This window comes from Corythoichthys intestinalis, chromosome 7 (assembly GCF_030265065.1).
Source record: "Corythoichthys intestinalis isolate RoL2023-P3 chromosome 7, ASM3026506v1, whole genome shotgun sequence".
NCBI lineage: Eukaryota > Metazoa > Chordata > Actinopteri > Syngnathiformes > Syngnathidae > Corythoichthys > Corythoichthys intestinalis.
The window spans coordinates 23,423,270-23,443,775 of NC_080401.1; the positions used below are offsets into that span (position 1 = coordinate 23,423,270).

Consider the following 20,506-nt stretch of genomic DNA (forward strand, 5'->3'; position numbering starts at 1 on the left):
GAGGACAGCTGCGGCTTATAGTCCAGTGCGGCTTATATGGGAACAAATGCCGTGATTGTGTCAAATTTGGTGGGTGGGGGCTTATAGTCCGGTGCACCTTATAGTCCGCAAAATACAGTAGTTAGAAATTTTCACGTAATGCTCACAAAATTGGACATTTCAATCTCTGACAGAAAAACATTGAAAACAAAAATTTCAAGTATTGTGGTTCTTTTTGAACAAAGTGTATTATTTTCTGAACATAATCACCACAATAAATGAGGGACCACTGTACACAATAAATGTTGAAAATGTACACTTTAGATCGTGTTGAGCAATACTGCCTGAATTTTAGATGTCAATATTTTTCCCTAATGTTATGTATATGTTATGTCTCAATATTTATCAAATTAAATTTAACTTATTACCTGTAATTGGCGGCTATTGGACGCACTTTTCGTCTTTAGTGCTTGCAGTTTTGAAATAGAACAAGTTTTGATAAGGCTACCCACCCTTCTGAGGAAAGTTTACTCAAAATGGCTACCAACGCTCCATTGCAAACACAATGAATGAAATTCGAACTAAATCATCTGTTCTGCTACTATTTGATTTCAGCGCTGCATTCGACACGGTTGATCACAACATACTGCTCAGCAGATTGGAACAGTGGGTAGGGTTTACGGACACTGTTCTTCAGTGGTTCACATCCTATTTACATGATAGGGATTTCTTTGTGTCTATCGGTAACCTTCAGTCAGAACGAACCAAATTCACGTGTGGAGTCCCTCAAGGGTCAATTCTTGGACCACTCTTATTTAACATCTATATTTTTCCCCTAGCTCAGATTATGGAACAGTATGACACCTCCTGTCACACCTATGCAGATGACACACAACTCTACATTTCTGTGTCCCCACATGATTATAGTCCCTTAGTCTCCCTGAGTAAATGCATTCATCAAATCAATGAATGGTTGTGCCAGAATTTTCTCCAGTTAAATGTGGAGAAGACAGAAGTGATCATTTTTGGGCCAAAAAAGGAAAGGTCAAAGATATGCAGGCACCTTAGCACAATGTCACTTACAGCTACAAATCAAGTCAGAAATCTTGGCGTAATTATTGACTCAGACCTAAAATTTTATAGCCATCTAAAGTCTGCCTCTAAATCTGCTTATTACCACCTAAAAAATATTTAATTTTTTTAGAATTAAGGGGCTTCTGACTCAACAAGACATGGAAAAACTTATGCATGTATTCATTTTCAGCCGATTGGACTATTGCAATGGTATATTTACAGGTCTTGATAAAAAAAAAAAAATCAGTCAGGAAGCTGCAGCTAGTACAGAATGCTGCAGCTAGAGTCCTCACAAATACAAGGAGACTGGACCACATTACACCAGTTTTGAAATCGTTACACTGGCTTCCAGTGAATCAGAGGATAGACTATAAAATACTACTGCTTGTCTACAAAACACTTAATGGCCTTGGACCAAAATACATGCTTGATTTGTTAGATTCCTATGAAACATCTATACCCCTAAGGTCGTCTGGAACCTGTCTCCTGTATGTTCCAAGAACAAGAACCAAGCAGGGTGAGGCAGCATTTAGTTATTATGCTCCTCACCTCTGGAACAAGTTACCTGAAGGTCTGAAGTATGCTCAAACTGTTAGCTTCTTTAAATTAGGGCTAAAACGCTTTTGTTTAGCACTGCATATCCATAACTGTCTATATATTTCAATCTATTTGCTTTCTATTCCTCTTGTGCATTATTATTATTAATGATTTTTTTTATTTTGTTTTATTATATTTTTAAAATTCTATTCATGATTGTGATTTTTATGTATAATTTTATTTCCTATTTCGATTGTCTTTGTTTTTACGTCCTACTGATTTTAATGTGATTTTTATGATCTTCATGTGATGTAAAGCACTTTGAATTGCCTTGTGTTGAATTGTGCTATATAAATAAATTTGCCTCGCCTTGCCTTTAGCACATGGCAAACAGCGCACTACATGAGAAAATGGCTCTCTGCACATGTCCCTAGGTGAAGTGGCATGCACCTAACGCCAATATTAATTTTAAATGATAAACACTCTTTTCAGAACTAATTTAGACCTTGTTTTCCTCCTCATTAGTATGTCTGGGACCTACAATGGCAGCGTTAGAGTATTCTGACGCCGAAGTCTCACGGCACAACGAAATCTTTGGGCGTCAGTACTGTAGTAACTGAGTTTATTTTGTCGTTTTCCATTTTCCAGATCGAGCTTTAAAGACCACATATTATATTTTTTCAACCTATTTAATATGTTTGTAAATTGCATTGTTTGATGAAAGGGAGCAATTTAAAATCCAAAAGAACAAAAATGGTCCAGTAATTTTGTTGTTTGGCCCTTTTTCCATAAACTGAAGTTCAAGCTAACGGTTACAAATGTCCAGGGTTTTCTACATCAAAAACCATGAGATCCCAAATTCAAGGTCCCACCTAATTTTAGTTTAGAATTGACACAGGATTGAAAGATTGAGAACAATTGGGTGATAAATTGAATAAATTTGAAGTATTATCAATAAAATTTTTCACCTTCTCAGTCCTCAGGATTATTTTTGGCTGGGCAAAATGACATCAGCAAAAACATGCTCTGCCCTTCCACCTACTAAAACTTGAGAATCGTGACCACAGGAATATTGATTTAACATTTTACTTTCGTTCTATTGACCCTCTCGTTTCTGTATTGATGAATAAATGTTGTTACTGTCACAAAGAGAAAAAAATATGCTTGACACTGAGAACCATGGTCATTAGAAGAAGCAACAATGTTGGACCTTCAGCGATATTCCACTAATTTGCATTCCCCAAGTGAATGTAAGATATCTCACATTATCAACGATGGAAATGTCGCAACCAGGCTGTTCAAGGAGGAGTTTGACAATCTCGGCTCGGCCGTGTTCGCTAGCGCACATCAGAGCTGTGGAGCCTTCATCATCCTGCACGTTGACATCACCGCCACACTCCAGAAGCGCCTCCACCATCTCCTGACGGCCGTGACTCACCGCTAACATCAGTGCCGTCTGACCTGCCTGCACAGGTAGAAAAAAAAAAAAAAAAGATTATTACACACGTGTGGGGAAATACTTTGTGTTGAGTGCCAAGTGGTTGAAAATGACCTGGGCAAAGAGTCACATTCTCTATGAAATTAATCAGCACATCTGTGTTTACACATTCTTGGTTCACCACTTTGTCAAATGGTGGGAATGAGAGAAATTAAACCCTGACCAAAATAGCATTAGTTACACTTGAAACTGAGTAGTTTCTGTTTTCCTGCAGTTACTTAAGGTCAGGCAATTTCATCTGCTCGCAGTGGATAAATGAAGACACTTTTGCCCCTCTAAAACCAGGCATGTCTCCCTTATCCTGAACGTTGCTGGTTCTTCTGAATCCAATAAATAAATTAACATGGAGAGAAGTGTTGCCCTGAAAGGCTATGCAGTGTCCCAACAGCCAAACGTTTGTTATAAGTTGATTCCCTCTTAAATAGCAATTTTGAGAGCTCTCAAATAGAAAACCTTGTGTGGCTAATTAAAAGGAAATTACAAATAACCTGGCAGCATAAGGTTTCGCTGCATGCGATGTTTTGCACTCCTCTCAGCAACAAGGGTAAGTAATTGGATTTAAAGCCCGGGCCATGACGCCAAACAGTCTTATGACTTCACATTGTGAACGCGTGTCTACCGCACACAGTTCACAACATCATTCAATTATCCGAAAAGACCACAAACATTCTCAGAATTGGTTCATATGTGACTTGAGGGGACAATTTTTTTTTGATGACCTGTCACTTAGAGTGGAACACTACAATTGACTTAATGCACAATAAAAGTCAGTAGGAAAAAGAAGTCAGCTATCAAAATGTTACAATCTTCAATTCGACTGAAAAATACAGTAACTTCGACTAAAAATTTGTGATAACCCGGGGTTGTAGTTCGGCAAAATTTGGATTGGTCTCCATGTATACTAGGGGTGAAAGTGGCTAGAATTTATTGCCGGACCTCCCTTACATGAAGGTCGCCAGGGGGAGGGGAGGGAGGTGGGGGGTTTGATTAAATCTCCTAAAACCACAGAAATGCAAAGAAAACTGCTTTTGGCAGTTAAACATATAACACACAATAAAGCAGTACAATAAACAATAAAGGTTTTACACATGAATTAGGCTACTGTATGACACTTACAAGGCATACATGAGGAACTGATTTTCATTCAACTTTTATCCGTTCAATGATGTGCAATATTGTAACATATATATTTATATATGGCGGAAAAGACTCAGGTGACTTGAAGTTCCGCTCTGAGACCCCCAATTTAGCCAACTTTCAAAATTGTCCGATATGCATGTGTGATACATCATTGGAAAGCTTAAAATCTCAATTTTCTGGGGGAACAAACATTTTGAACAGGAGGGCATTCAAAAAAATAAAATTAAATAAAATTAAACAGCAAAACCCTATCTGGAGGTGAGAGCATGGGAGAGCAGAATTACAGACGCCATGACTTTAACGAGATATTATCGCGTACTTACCTCGTTTCGATCCAAAAACTCCATGTAGCATGTATCACTGAGTGTCAAGACACAGCTGTGAATGGCCACAGCTGGATTTTTGGGGGATTTTATGGGTGAAACATGGTCATATAACAAGGGTCGCGATGCAGAAATCTCAGACATCAAGGAGGGGTTGACATTTTCTTTTTCATAAATTTACCCTTTTGAACGTTTTTTTTCCCCCCATTTTTCTTTGTTTGGATTGATTATTCATCATCTAACATATCGGAGAAAATGCGACAGTAACAAAAAAAAAATACAATTAGCGATAGTTATGAGGTAGATATCTGTGACTTTTTTTACAGACGCCATATTTTTTCATTGTGACGTAATTTGTTTAAAAGTTTAAAATATGTGAGTGAAAGTCATTAAAAAAAAACAAACAAACAAAATATGAGACATTAATTAATGATTCTAAGCTAAAAACGACAGACATTTTGAATTATAAATATCATTAATTACCTTCGTTTTATGGCTGGGTTGAAACAAAAGCGGTTGCGCGACGTCTGTAAACGGGGGTTTTCAGGGTGAAACGGACAAACTAAAAATAGTTCGGGGGCTTCATGCGCCATGAATCTGCTATGGCAGCATATACACATATTGTTCTATCAAACACAACAGTTGTTTTGGCTTATAATACAGCAGTTTCTTTTAAAGAGGAGTGCAAGAGCAGAAACTGCTTTTTCAGTCGTCTGTGTTTTCCCCCATATATTATTTTTAAAAAGCACCATTCGTTAACAAAAATAAGTACAAATTACTTACATTATGCACAGTTAAATGGAATATATTTTTAAGACTAGGGTAGCCTGGTTTTATTTCTTAAGGGTTTTAATGTTTTCGGATTATATCTGTTTTATTGTTTTATTTGCTGTTTTGACTTATCGTGATGCGTTGCTTTGTTTTTCTTAATGTCATTGTATAGTACTTTCCTTCCTTTTATCCATCATGAACCATGTTTGTCTTTGTTCTAAAGCACTTTGAGGAACTTTCAGGTTTTGGTAAAGGGCTATAGAAATTAATTTGATTGAAGATAATGCAAACATTGAATATTTTATATTATATGGAAATAAATAAGTAGCCTAACACATGGAAATGAACACAAATTAGTCCAAGGTGCACATTAACTATACTGCTCAAAAAAGTAAAGGAACACTAACATCATGACATGTTGTAGATCTGAATGAATGAAATATTTTTATTGAATACTTTGTTCTTTCCATAGTTGAACATGCTGACAACAGTCAGACAAAAATTATCCATGAAAATCAAATGTATCAACCCACGGAGGTTCGGATTTGGATTTATACTCAAAATGAAAGTGAAAATGAAAAACACACTACAGGCTGATCCAACTTTGATGTAATGTCCTTTAAACAAGTCAAAATGAGGCTCAATAGTGTGTTTGGCCTCCGCGTTCTTGTATGACCTCCCTGCAACACCTGTGCATGCTCCTGATGAGGTGGCGAATGTTCTCCTCAGGGATCTCCTCCCAGATCTGGACCAGCACATCCCTGAGCTCCTGGACAGTCTGAGGAGCAAACTGCCGTCCTGTAGAAGATTCCAGGAGACAGGTAGTTACTACAGGAGAGCTGGACAGGGCCGTAGAAGATGCTTAAACCCTCAGCAGAATCGGTATCCACTCCTTTGTTCAAGGAGGAACAGAATGAACACTGCCAGAGCTCTACAAAATGACCTCCAGCAGGGCACTGGTGTGAATGTTTCTGACCAAACAATCAGAAACAGGCTCCCTGAGGATGGCCTGAGGGCATGACATCCTGTAGTGAGCCTTGTGCTCATTGCCAATCACTGTACAGCTTGATAGGCATTTGCCACAGACCACCAGAATTTGCGACTATGCCATTGACTCTGTGCTCTTCACCGATGAAAGCAAGTTCAACCTGAGCACATGCGACAGGCGTGAAAGGGCCCGGAGATGCCATGGAAAACATTATGCTGCCTGAAACATCATTCAGCATGACTGGTGTGGTGGTGGGTCAGTGATGGTCAGGGGGGGCATATCCTTGGAAGGACAAACAGACCTCTACAGGTTAGATGATGGAACCCTGGCTGCTATTAGGTATCGGGATGAAATCCTTGGACTCCTTGTCATAAGCTACGCTTGTGCAGTGGGACCTGGGTTCCTCCTGGTCCACGACAATGCCCAACTTCATGTGGCTGTAGTATGAAACACTTCCTGAAGGAAGAAGGAATCAATAAAATTATTGGCCCCCACGTTCACCTGACCTAAATCCAATAGAACACCTTTGGGACATTGTGTTTAGGTCCATCTGGCAAAGCCAGGTTGCTCCTCACTGTCCAGGAGCTCAGTGATGCCATGGTCCAGATCTGGGAGGAGATTCCCTAGGACACCCTCCGTCGTCTCATTAGGAGCATGCCCAGGCGTTGCAGGGACTTCATCCAGGAACGTGGAGATCAAATACACTACTGTGCCTTAATTTGACTTGTTTACATTAAAGTTGAATCAGCCTGTAGTGTGCTTTTCCACTTTCATTTTGAGTATAACTCCAAATCCAGACCTCCATGGGCTGATACATTTGATTTTCATTGATAATTTTTGTGTGATTTTGTTGTCAACACATTCAACTATGGAACAAACAAAGTATTTAATAAAAATATTTCATTCATTTATATCTACAATGTGTTACGTTAGTGTTCCCTTTATTTCTTTGAGCAGTGTATATTGCCAAATTTACCTAATTTGAGACAAGCATTTCTGGACCACATTGCAGTAAAAGAAAAAAAAGTTGTTTAAAACCATATAGTTTTCAATCCCACTTTTGTTATACTTGTTTTACTATGATAACTGCTTCTAATGCTTAATGTATCATTTATGATACAAATTAGAGAACATACTATGAATACAAATTAATTTTTAAAAAGTGTTCTTTTCTTTTTTTTTTTAATTATGTTGAAGGACCACATAAAGCTTTCAAATTTAAAATATCAGCTTTTTTTGGTGTAAGGCATAATAGGGTTATGGAAGATGTTCTGAACCTCCCCATCAGAAAAAGTAAAATAAAATAAGCCTCTTCAACTCTTTCCTTTCTCTAAAAGATCTGATCAATTTTTCTTTGCATTGCCCTTTTTTATCGCGTTATTTCAACAAGCTTTTTCTATTTGAACCAATCAGAGCTAACTATCCATGGTGATCACATGTCAATATGTCAGCCAATTGAACAGACAACTGTAGTCCAGGCCAGGGTGGTTAGCTGAGCGCATGTGCACATTGACGCGACTCGTCAGACACACGCTGGGAGAACGCAGTGGAATAAATAAATAAATATCTGTGGAAACAGATGACACTACACCAGCACTTCATTGGGCTTGTTGTGAACACTAGAGTATGTAAATGTGACGATAGTAGATTGTTTTCTTCTTGGAGATGTGTGTGTGGCAGCTTGGCAGTCTTTTTTTTTAACATAGAGGTTTGACAGTTGCAGCCATATTTTCGAGATAAAAGCACAGTTCTGGCCCACATTCACCCCTGATGTATAATCTATGGAAGGGTGAGCGGTCTATGTATCTTGATGACCTGAAATACTGCTCTTTTATCATGTAAAACATCACATGTCACAAATCAATTCCAAGACCTGTTGTAATGTTGTTTAGTGAGCACAAGATCAAACGTCTTAGACAATGTTAATGGTCACATGCCTGGCTGGCCTTGGCATTGACATTGCCCTTGCTGAAGAGCTTCTTGACTACGGACATGTCGTCGTCTTCCTTCAAAGTGGACAGAGCAGCCAACATGATGGCCGTGTAACCCGCCTTGTTCTGTTGGTCCACACAGCACATGTCTGAAACAGGCAAAGGTCAGATTGATGATATTGAGATGATGTTGATGTTGATGATGAGTTTAGAGATTCAACATAATAATTCTGCCTTTACAATGATAATGTTCAGTATTCCTCAACCCTGACAGAAAGTTAATTGTAGTTAGTGTGGCGAAAGTATTCATCTATGTGGTTACGAATTACGAATCATCTTCATCCCGAGTTGGAGGATTTTTTTTTTCTTGTTTATTTTAATATGCGATGGAAGGTTGGCAGATTGGCAAATATGTGTGTGTGGGGGGGGGGGGGGGGTGCGTGCGTGTGTGTGTGTGTGTGCGCACACATGTTAATGTGTAAGTGTGAGAGGAGCATTGAAAGCAAGTCAACTAATTTTTTTAGAAGGCCCGCTGAGTATTTATATAATCAAGCTGTGATTGCTGTTGTTTAATTAGCAGGCGTTTTTGTTTCCTATAATGGTAAAGTATTGATTGTTATTTTTTTAATTCATTGCTAATGAAATGGCTCATCCTGTATATGGTCAAAGAAATCTGTGTCATAATGGATTGTATTTATTTTAGTTAATACATTTAATAATTGTTAGCCAACTTAATTTATTAGACATATAATTTTAGATTGTAATTTGCATGCAGATTTTTATTTTGTTTGAACCTACTCATTAACCAAAAAACAAAAACCCCCAAAAAACTAAAGTAGCCCTTGAGCACAACAAGTTTGCTCACTAGATGGTGGTAGAGTGCAGTTAGGATTGCTGTCCTTACTGGGGGTCAATGTCTTTCCCAACTTTTATTGAGCCGCGAAAGCTCTTGACGCACTATCAAAAAAAATGGTGAAATATTGACGATGTTGTCTCAAAAATTTCACACTGATTAAATGTGTGAGTCAATTCTTTGAAACAAGAGCATCATCTTTTTAGAATATTTTTGTTTGCTGGTGTACGAGAGCTTTTCACAATGCAATATGAGTGGCTCAATATAAGTTGGAAAACACCGGTCTAAACTACAGCAATGATTCCAAGTGTGACACATATACTGACTGTATTGCCTGTGGTACAATCTGTGAATTACCTTATTCAAAATGCACATGTTTTTGAAGTGGCTTAAAGGGTATGAAAACGCAAAGGGGGTGTGAGACATCAATAGAACCGTTATGTGCCAAGATAACAAATATTGATAAAGTTAACAAAAAAATCAATCACATTAATGAGCAATTATCGAAAATAGATCGAAAATGACGAACATTTCCGAAAGTGTTCCGGAAACAGCCGAATGGGGCGGAGACGTCATAACAAGGAAACAAAAGGTCGAGGCAGGTGCCATCGTTGTTTATCGACGAGAGAGTTGCGTTCGTGTTTTATCAAAAAATCGCTAAAATGGTTCAAACCTGTCATGCTATGTGGTTTACAAATAGCCATTTGTCGCAATGTAGTACCCATGAGTTCCCGAACGCGAGAAAAAGAGCTGGACTACGCAGACAATGAGTAAAGTTCGTCAGTGCTAAGAGGGCTAATTTTGCAATTTTACAGGGAAACGGGAACCTGACGAGCCAGAAGATGTGCCTACAACCTCAAAGAAAACAAAATTTATGCTACTTCCCAATCACTAAAGACCCACGAACTGCGAAGGAGTGAATTCGTGACCCGTATGTGAATAAATCGAGTGATTCGAGCATGTCTGTGGAACAGGAATATCAGCTTGTAGAGATCGCAAATCACGGCGACTTAAACGTACATTTGAGACAACAACTCTACCGAAGTTCTGGATTAAAGTCATTTCGGAATATCCCGACGTCGCTAGGAGCGCGCTGAAAACTGTGCTACAATTTACAACATCGTGTATTTGTGATGCTAGCTTCTCTCACTCTCCCATCTCGGGACCATCTCGTCTCAACGAAACAAACTCAGCCCTCCCACTGATTCAGCGGGTGAGTTGTATTTTTTCCCTGCACTTAACACGACGGGGCTAAAAAAGAATGCTATTTTATATTTGCTGTATTTTTCTGCCGCACATTGCCGGTGTTCTGACAAAGTTGGCATGCGCGTAACGTTAAAAAGGACCGCGAATGCAGCGATTCCTAAGGACACACTAAAAACTTTCTTTAAAGAAAGGAATATTAACTTACGTTTGCCATGTTTGGCGCACACAACAACTGCACGTAGCCCTCTCACTTAACGACTTCGCCGTGTCGTTAAGCGTTAATTTACGCCATTTCCGTGTTGCACATGTATGTTTGTGATGTAAATAGTTTTTTAGCACCATTGGATAACATTGAGAGTCCAACTGAATATAAAAGAGGGACACCGGTCCGTGAAAAAAAGACCCAAATCACACCGGTCCGTGGTGCAAAAAAGGTTGGGGACCCCCGCTCTAATCCCATTCATATTTGTGTCGGTTGGCAGAGCGAAACCGATGATAGCATATGAAATGATAATTATTCTATACATTACTTTATTTAGCGGTCACGGTGTATCAGCTTCACAAAAAGAAATGCAAAACAAACCATTCGGTGATTCTGTTGCCGCCGGTGTTTCATCAGTGTGATTGCTCCCCTCAATGATCCTTTCATTAGGCTGCATTGGCTTTCGTTTGGGCTCAAATTGATAACCCAAAACACCAAAGAAAGGTTCATAACTCTCCTCGTCACCATTAGAAGAATGTTCGTTACGTCGGATTCGTCGCTGCAAATAGAAACAAAATTGTCCGCCATCGTCGCCGCCATTCAGTACTAAGCACTGAGCCGGCTGTTTCCCGAAAGTGACGTCACGCACACAATATGCTAGATTTCCGGCATCTCGGGGGCGGGTCCTTTTAGCTTGACAATCGACCTAATTTCTATCATTTTCTTGGTGTTGCGATGTGTGTAATTACACGAAGTGGCATGATATGATTTCAAAAGGCATGCGTTGATGGATAAATGATGGAATATTAGCATTTCCGCAGGTGTTGTCATACCCTTTAAAGTGCCTATGACAGCAAAAATCATGTTTATTTCATATTTCGTGCAGTATTTTATGCTCCTGAATGAAATGGACCGCTTGGATGTGTGTGGAAGCAATTAATTTATATATTAAATTTTTTTAATCCCACGCCATGAAAATGAGCGACTTCCCGGATTGAGGAGGAATGCAAACCCGTCACAACGGGTCAGCATCTCACAATACAGCATTGCTTTATAGCATGCAGATTTAGATTCAGCTGCTTTTGAGGATCACGCCAGCCAAATGTGCTGCAGGGTTTTGTTGCTGCACCAGGGAGAGGCATGTGAGCCTTTTTGGGTTTCAAAAAGTTCCTGTTCACCCAGAGATTGGCCAAAACAAGTCTGACAACTGTGGGACCGTTGGACTTACGAGGTAGTGAGTAAACATCGTGTTTTGTATTATGTGAAATACTGGGATCATGGCACACGTTTTAATACAGAGGTGGCTTGTCGCACAACCCCCCCCCCGTCCTCTTTGCGTGCCCGCCGGGAGAGCACTCTACTAGGCTTATGCTCGTGCAGTTCTCCATATTGCCCAGACTTCCAGGCCCCTCTGCCCTCTTCGTGTGCCCGGCAAATGACCACTATCCTCGGGTTGGGCTCGGGCAGCTACGCGCTCATCCAACGTAAACAAGCTCTGCTGCAACGAGCTGTAACTTACTCACTGCGGTGGGGGGGGGGGGGGTTGCTGATCGATGAAGACAATCGACAACCCCACCGCCGTGTGATATGATCCAGGGTAGTTTTGTGTGATTTTTCGCTTCGAAAGGCGAGAAAAAGACTTTGAAATGCGGCTCGGTTAAGGTTAGCATGTCGGCTAGCTGTCGCACCTCCTGATTTGTTTATGCTTTCCGAAGCCACAGCAGGGAAATGACAAAAACCGGACAAACTCCGGTGGCATAGAATATCGTTCGGGTGGTGTAAGACGTCGACAGTTTTGACCATTATGGAGTAACTTTGCTATGTCGTCCTGAATAAATGCATTTTTAATATTTTATATTCCATTTAGCACAAGACTGTTATTTGTCATCACAATACAATTTATTTAGCAATTGGCGAAAAATACTTAGATAAAAAGAATATCCTGTAAAATTATTGGAGTAGACAGATTGAAACAATGACATTTTGCTGCTCTCTTCGTTGCATTTTCCTCACTCTGAATAATTCCCCCTGAATGTGCTGAATTCTAAATCAGATGAAATCGTGACCCTGCCGACGTCATCCTCCAGCTGTGGACGCTATAGCGCTATAGTGACAAAAGACTAAGTTCTTGTCATCTGCGCTTTGCCAAATTGTTGTATATAGTCGAATTGTCTCAAAATATGATTCTAATTCACATAATAATGCTATTTAAGATTGTTTTATGCTGTCACAGGCACTTTAAACTAAAAAGGATTGCTGCAAAAGACCTGTGGCCACTCACCCGTGTCCAACAGCAGATCCACGACTCCAAAGTTGGAGTGTGAGACACTGTAGTGAAGAGCGGTGTTGCCGTTGCCGTCGGTCATGTTGACTATGTGCTTCAGCAGCAACGCAGACACCTCAGAGAACGCCATCAAATAGTCGGACACCCGCGGAGGATGAGCCGTTTTGGCGCTGGAAACACGGAACCACTCGAGCTGGACCATGTGAGTGCTGGCAAGCTAAAAGTGCACACAACTTCAACATGTTATTTCACAGCGTGCAATGTTGTTGGTTTTTTACTACCAAACATCCCACTGGGTGCTAAGAGAATTATTCAATGTTACCATCTGCTCAGCTCATTATCCATGGGTGAATTTACAACCAAACAACCTATCAGAAATTGAGAGAATCCCTCAATGTCACCATCTGCTCAGATAATATCCAATTATTTCTATTTTAATGAAATAATTCAAAATTATTAATACTAGGGCACTGTGCCACTGCTTCAATCCAACTTCAGTAATGACAGAAATAAGTTTTTTTTTAATTTTAATTATTACTGTAAATGGTTTAAGAAGCATGCAGGACGCACCACATCCTTACTCTTCAGTGTTTGGATGTCATCATTGAGGTGAGTCTTGAGAATTAGGCAAGCTTCGCGCATTTTGGAGCTCAGTTCAAACCTGTAACAAATTTTAAAAACATGTTGTGTTGCCGATAACAATTTAAATTTTGAAACACTATGAGCGATCCAGATCCGGATAGAAAAAACATTGGGACACTGTACATACTTCTCTTTGATGCCATCAGATGACCCATTTGATGCTCTCAAAATTTCCTCATCAGTGTCACTTTCATCCAGGTTGACGTTTCTCTCCTCCTCTGACGTCTCTTCCCCCAGATCCACTTCATCCTCTTCTGTGCTGTCCAAGCAGTCGCCCTCGGCACTTTCTTCAGATGAGCTTCCCTCTTCCTCCTCCTCCTCATCTTCTTCTTCTTCATCACTGGATGTCGATTCATACCTAACGAATATGAATACCATAAACCCCCAAAATTCTCACTTTTAGACTTTGTTTTTAAAGAAATGCTGCAAATACCGGTAATAAAAAACACTGATCAAGAAATCATTCTTTATGTAATATTATCAAATAGCATGCACTGTTTTAAAGCAATTTGTTAAGCATTTCCTAAGCTAGGACACGCACCCTCCATTTAAAATGCCAACAAACTGCAGGCTCTTCTTGCCTGTGGTGCGATTTTCACCTGCACCGTTGCCATCTTTCCTCTTCATAATGGATTTCAGCATACCTGTTTTCATTAGCGGTGAAAAATAAAGAATAACTTAACATAATAAAGTATTTCAACAACATTTATGACATGATGTACGATGTACGTTTACCATTGGTTCTTTCAGGGTATATTGATCTCAAACACTCTTTAATCTGTTATACTCAAATTCAGAGGTGGGTAGTAACGCCTTACATGTACGCCGTTACATTTACTTGAGAAACTTTTTGAGAAAGATGTACTTCTAAGAGTAGTTTTACTAAGCCATACTTTTTACTTTTACTTGAGTAGATTTGTGAAGAAAAAAACGCTACTCCTACTCCGCTACTTTGGGCTACACAAAAGTTGTTACAGTTTTCCTCTTTATTCTACATATTAGATTTTTTTTTTTTTGCTAGCGATGCTATTGCCAAGAGTAGCACTACTAATTTCACCTATGAGACGTCGCAACAATAATCACATGACTCCATTACACGATTCAGACACAAGCTTGCCGTTCTATGATCACGCAAGCCTGTTCAATCACGCGTTTTTCATCACCGTAACAAATGAAGTATTTGACATAGAGCGCTGCTCTCAACATGAATCGAAAGTGTGGATTTAAAACTCTCACCTAGTTTTTATTTGACACCGACTGACCACGGAAAACAGAGATATGATCCTTTTAATTTCAGAATAGTAACTATGAACGAATTACAGTACTCACTATTCAAACTAGGAACTATTTTCTCCACTAGAGGGCAGGGCACTTATGCTCTTTGGACAAAAAATGCCTCATTACTGTTTTTTTTTTTCCTCTCTTTAATTTAAATGGGTTTTTTTTTTGTTTGTTGGCTTAATGTGGTTATGTTATGGGTTATTGTACAGTATCATTATAACAACAGTTCATATAGATAAGTTTATGCTGAGAGAAAAAAAATACAATTGTTTCAAACAAAGAAAAAAATCAAACAACAATAAGCAGTTACTCAAAATGTTTCTCATTACTTGAGTATTCTTTTCGCTGGATACTTTTGTACTTATACTCGAGTTCATTTACTTGTACTTGAGTAAAGTTTTTGGCTACTCTACCCACCTCTGCTCAAATTGTTGGTGTGTGTTTTATGCCTTTTCTATCATACTATGTACAACTCCTGCTAAGAGGGAGAAAAGTAGAGTGGTGAAATATCAGTGCATTTAGTGCAAGTTTATGCATATTTGGGGTTTTCTATGTAAATATTTTGGTCATGTCTTTATATTTTTGAAGGGGTTTATTTTATCCCCACTTCGCTATTTACTGAAGTATTGCAGTCTGGTAGAGTGTGCGTAAACATTTAAGTTGTCACACGAAGGCAAGTCTACTTCATGCTGTTTTTGGTAGAATTGTCAAAATCATTTGATATACAAAACCGCTGTTTACATTTTTATGAGCAACAAGAGACGAGAGCAATCTCTTGTGGTTTGTTGTGACGCAAAATGTATCACAAGATTTTTTTAATGAGTGAAAATAAACAGAACTATCTGGGAAACAGAACACATTTTCAAATCCATCAACTGATTCGCACCAGACAAAGTTAACTATAGATCAAAGAGCAAATGATTCCACTGCTGTTAAGGTACCTGTCTTGACAACATTGGGTGTCGTTATGTCTTCTTGGTCTTCAGCTTTCTCCTCTGACATACTGACTGCCTCCTCTGGAAAGATCTTATAATCATTTATTGTCAACTGTCTCTTCTTTAACACGGTAACTTTCTGCTCTTCAGGTTTATTTTCAATCATATTATCGTACTGGCAACCAATGGTGGCCATTACAACAGATGCTGGTTCTTTTTGTGTTGCAATAGTATCAGTTTGGGTACTTTCCTCGATCAGGTCTGTGGAAAAACTGTTGCCGACACATACATCCATCACAGCTGGACAGCACAAAACAGCAGCATCCTTTAGTAAAGAGGATGTAGTCTCGATCTGGGCATCCTTAGCATCTGGTTTGGCAAGAATTCCCTTCTCAAACGTGACTTTAAAAGCTATCTCCTCAATCTGTGCTCGAAGAGTTCCAAGATCTTTGTCTGCCACGCTCAACTGACTCTTTAGACTTGTAATGGAGTCCTGCTGGAATTTAACGGTGTCCTGTAAGGTGTCCATTTCACGCTGTGCCTCAGACGTGAGCCCAAGCAGTGACTCCATTACCCAAACTCCAGCCTCCTCTGTCTCTGCTTTAACCTGTGTTCCTTCCTCGTGGAGCACAGGCTTTTCAGTCCCTGTACCCTGCTCACAAACATGGAGCTCGGTACCCTCACCAACATCTTTCACACTGTGGTTGTAATAGATAACAATTGAGTCCACGGGCTGATCATCTCCCACAGCCACTGATTTCTTGTCAACAGACTGCTTTCCCGGAACCTTCATTACAACTTTCGATGCAAATTCAGCACCACGTTCTTCCTTCCCCTCAAATTTCTCAGCAAGCTTTTTCAGTTCTCCAGATTTTCCATGGCCTTTGTAACCTGGTGAGGCAGGGGAACTTAATCGACTTTGGATGCTCGGGCTGGATTGGGAGGTCTCTGTGGTCTGGGTAGAGGACTCTACCGATTGTTTCTGTGGCATAGGGATCACATCCATGGCTGCTTTCTTCTCCTGAAGTGCTAACAGCAGCATGTCTTTTTCAGCACGAAGCTCAGCTACCTCTTTTTCGAGAGCCGGAACACCTTTTACTCGTTCCTCCATCTCCTTCAGTTGTTTCAAGGCTGTAGCCATCTGCTCTCTAACTGTCTGCAGTTGGCTGGGAGGAACTGGTGTCACTGTAGTGCCGGTAGCAGGAGTGTTGAGTCCAGAAGTCTGAGGACTCGGTTTAGTCCAGCTACTCTGCAGTGGCTGACTCGATGCAGAGCTGGACAGCTGCTTGGGGGGGTCTGCAAGCTGGAATCGCCCACCATTGTGCTGGCTTTGTTCCTGCTGTAGTCGCCGGCTTGTTTCAAGAAGAGTTCGCTCAACTCTAGGGTTGCGCTGTGGTGGAGGGGGTGGGATTTTGCCCCCAGCAGACTGTGGGGGGGCACTGAAGATAGTCACAGGGGATAGAGAAAGCACTTCGCAGGGTGCAGAGCCAAGGCGGTTTCTTGGCGGTGGCAGGGGAGGAACTCTGCCATCCTCGCTACCAGGAGAGGCAAGAGACTCTGTGGATGTCCAACCACTTGTGCGACCACCCACACATCTCTGAGAGGTTTTGAGTCCGCGTCCAGAACGGCGAGTTGTGACAGCTGCCCTGCGGATGTTATGCCCACTTTCTATCTCTTCCACATATTTGAGGAAGTCCAGGTCAAGCTGGAAACCATATGGCGTTTGGACAGAGTAAGATGCCGGCTGGTCAACTTCCTCTTGACTGGAATAGATAAATGGAGAGGCTAAATCTGTAAGAAAGAGAGGATATGACTGAACAAAATAGCAATCACTTAAATGCTCATACTGTATATACGAAAAAGGGCACTTGGTGTACCATAATGGGATCCACAAAAATGTTTTATCCCATATTGTGATAAATATTGTATGATCAATGCAAAAGTCTTGAAATATCATGATATAATTGTGAGGCTGTATTGCCAACCCCTAGCGCAGAACATACCAAAAGTTGGCTCTAGTTGAATAAAATATTCAAACATTTCTATAAAAGCCTGACGACATACAGTCCCTGACAAAAGTCTTGTCGCTTATCCATTTTGTAGAAACAACTGCTTATAACCTGACTTTTAATTATTCAATTGGTTTCAGAAATGGCTCATATGAACGCTAAGACCCTCCCAAATGATGTTGGATGTACAAAAATATATTTGTTTCCCTAAAGTTTTGTCGCCTACACAGACACGGCGCTCCGCATACGCATAACACGCACTGCGCGTAGGGCACCAACTCTGCCTGAAGGGGCACCAAAAAAAAAATCAAGTTTGTAAAAAATCCTAAAAAATAGTAATTGTAATAATAACAACAATATATAGTATTTAAAATAAAACTTATAACTGATAAATGCAAGTAATACAAATATAAGTAACATAGGCTCATTATTTACACACAAAAAGAATCTCCTGTGCGGCCCTCTTTGCCTGGTACACCAGACTCACCGCTGTTCCAGCTATTGAGTCTGGCCACCATTCAGCGGATACAATTTCCAGGGCGGAGCAAGCCACAGCAAACAGACAGCGGAGTTGACCAATCAGCGACGGGCAGACGTGACGTTAGTAAAACGACGAGGGCAGCACGAGGGACTTGCGCGCAAAAGGAAACATATGAGGAGAGCGGAGTTTATTCAACATGGCTAGCGCGAGACAGACTGTTGTCAATGACTCGTGTCTCAGTGTTTGAAAAATACAGGGAGAACAGTCTGGCCGTGCCAGGCAACGGTCCTCTCGTCAGTCTACCTTTGGTGCCCCCCCCAATTCCCTAGTGGTTTGCTCCATTATGCTTCAGTCGAAAATTTGGCAGAAGTTTATTCTTGAAAGGAAATGTCATCGAAAAGACAACAAGAGTCGGGGGCGGAAAAAAGGAAGAGGAAAAAGGAGCGAGATGATGCCCGCGCATCACTTGCAGGTAAGAATGTTGTTGTTGTTGGTGGTTTTTTTTAAAACAATTGTTTATTTATTATCAGCTACGTTTACATGACTACAATAATCTGATAACTGGGAATAACCAGGTAATGACAATAATGAGATTTGACGCATTTACGTGCACTTCAGTGATGTAATAATCAGGAAAAACCTGGTTTACATGTTAAGTCAACAGTTCGATTTCTTTCCAAGTACATGACGTAAAACTCTTGGTCTCAGCATAGGCCTTCCTCCATGTCTACCAAAAACCCATGCTTGCTTGAAGTTGTCCCACTGAACCTCTTCAAATGCGAGTGTGGCGATTGCATTACACAAGCTCGCTAACTGCAGAGTAGGCCCATAGGCTGAAAGCCAATCAGTTTGGCGTCCCTAAGGCCTCTTTAGCGACATCCGTTTTTCCATTTGTACACATGCTCAGAGATGTAAAATAGCGGTGTTTATCAGATAAAGGATAGCGGATCATGCATGACCATTACATGACCACTTGAATAATCTGGTAACTCGAGAAATCGGGTTATGATCGGTTTAATAGTGTGCACAACCAAAAAAAAAACATTACAAAACACTGTGGTGGAAATGATGTGACTTGCAAATTCATTGCACAGTGAAAATTAAATGTAATGTTACGAGACATACCGGTCGTGGTTTTATGCAACGACTATGTTGATACCGAAAATTTTTCATTAGTAAGAAGCCGTAGTCATTTTCGAGAGGTTCAGAGGCCAAGAGCGACATCTACTGGTGAAACTAATTAGAAAAAAAAAACAATCTTAAAGCTATGTAGATTTCCCCTTTCATATTCATTGTTTCCACATTACGTCCAGAATGATTATATAGTGCCCTATCAGTCTATGTCTATAAAGGTATAATATTAAAGTTTTCATGTATCTGTGTTTTCAATATGGGCCTGCATAATACTATAATTAATTTAGAAAATGTTTGTACCATGGTTCAAAACAATATTTCACCGTATAATCCCTGAATGTTTTGTCTTGTATTGGTGGATGGAGGGGGGGGGGGGGGGGTGCACCACAAAGCATTTATGCCTAGGGCACCAAAATAGCTAGCACCGGCCCTGCGCCTACAGAAAGTAGTGTGAAAGCTGAGCAAAAAATGTACTACAAATTCAAAAAAATGTTACATAACATAAGCGAATGAAGTAGTGGTGTTGTCAGATCCAAATTTAATATTTTGTATGACTTCCATGGGCTTGAAGAACTGCATTCATGCAGTCCGGCAATGATTCATAAATTTATTAATGAAGTCATAAGAAACATCAAAGAAAGACGTTTTGCATGCCTCCCAGAGTTTATCAACATTCTTGGGTTTCGTCTTCCATGCTTCCTCTTTCATCCTACCCCAGACATGCTCAATGATGTTCTGTCTAGTGACTGGGCTGGCCAGTCCTGGAGGATCTTGATCTTCTTTGCCTTGAAGAACTTTGAGGTAGAGATTGAAGTATGTGATGGAGCATCATCCTGCTGTAGAATTTGTCCCTTTTTGTGGTTAGGAATGTAAGAGGCAGCTAAGATTTGTTGATATTTCAGGCTATTTATCTAGCCTGTCAAGATCCTAGACATTTTACGGCCGTATTGTTGAGCCAGTCAACGGACGCTCGCACCACGCTCATATTTTTCTACCATTTCCTTCTTCATTTCAATGGTAAGCCTCATCTTTTTCCTTTTTTCACCACCTGCACTAACATTCTTGGAACCCATGTTGATTTCTCTCATAAGAAAATCCGCCGTGCGTCCGTCTTACAGGAAAACAAAGAAACTGAGGCGCTTTCCTAAATCGTCGTATATCGAGCATGTCGTCGGATGTAGGAATAAACGGTGAGTCAAATTTTACTTTGGATGTCGCAACAGAGCTCTAAGTCAGTT

General features: G+C 40.2%; 1 protein-coding gene across 3 annotated transcripts in view; it reads right to left on the minus strand.

The window, feature by feature from the left end:
* kank3 (KN motif and ankyrin repeat domains 3) overlaps nucleotides 1–20,506 on the minus strand; it is a 71,265-nt gene that overhangs the window by 6,984 nt on the left and 43,775 nt on the right. For all 3 annotated transcript variants that reach the window (XM_057841182.1, XM_057841183.1, XM_057841181.1), the window contains exons 4-10: nucleotides 15,651–17,435; nucleotides 13,970–14,072; nucleotides 13,556–13,786; nucleotides 13,357–13,447; nucleotides 12,784–13,003; nucleotides 8,244–8,390; nucleotides 2,855–3,051 (exon numbers count right to left, since the gene is read on the minus strand). In XM_057841182.1, the coding sequence (XP_057697165.1) occupies nucleotides 2,855–3,051; nucleotides 8,244–8,390; nucleotides 12,784–13,003; nucleotides 13,357–13,447; nucleotides 13,556–13,786; nucleotides 13,970–14,072; nucleotides 15,651–17,435 (2,774 nt within the window). The remainder of the gene's footprint in view (nucleotides 1–2,854; nucleotides 3,052–8,243; nucleotides 8,391–12,783; nucleotides 13,004–13,356; nucleotides 13,448–13,555; nucleotides 13,787–13,969; nucleotides 14,073–15,650; nucleotides 17,436–20,506) is intronic.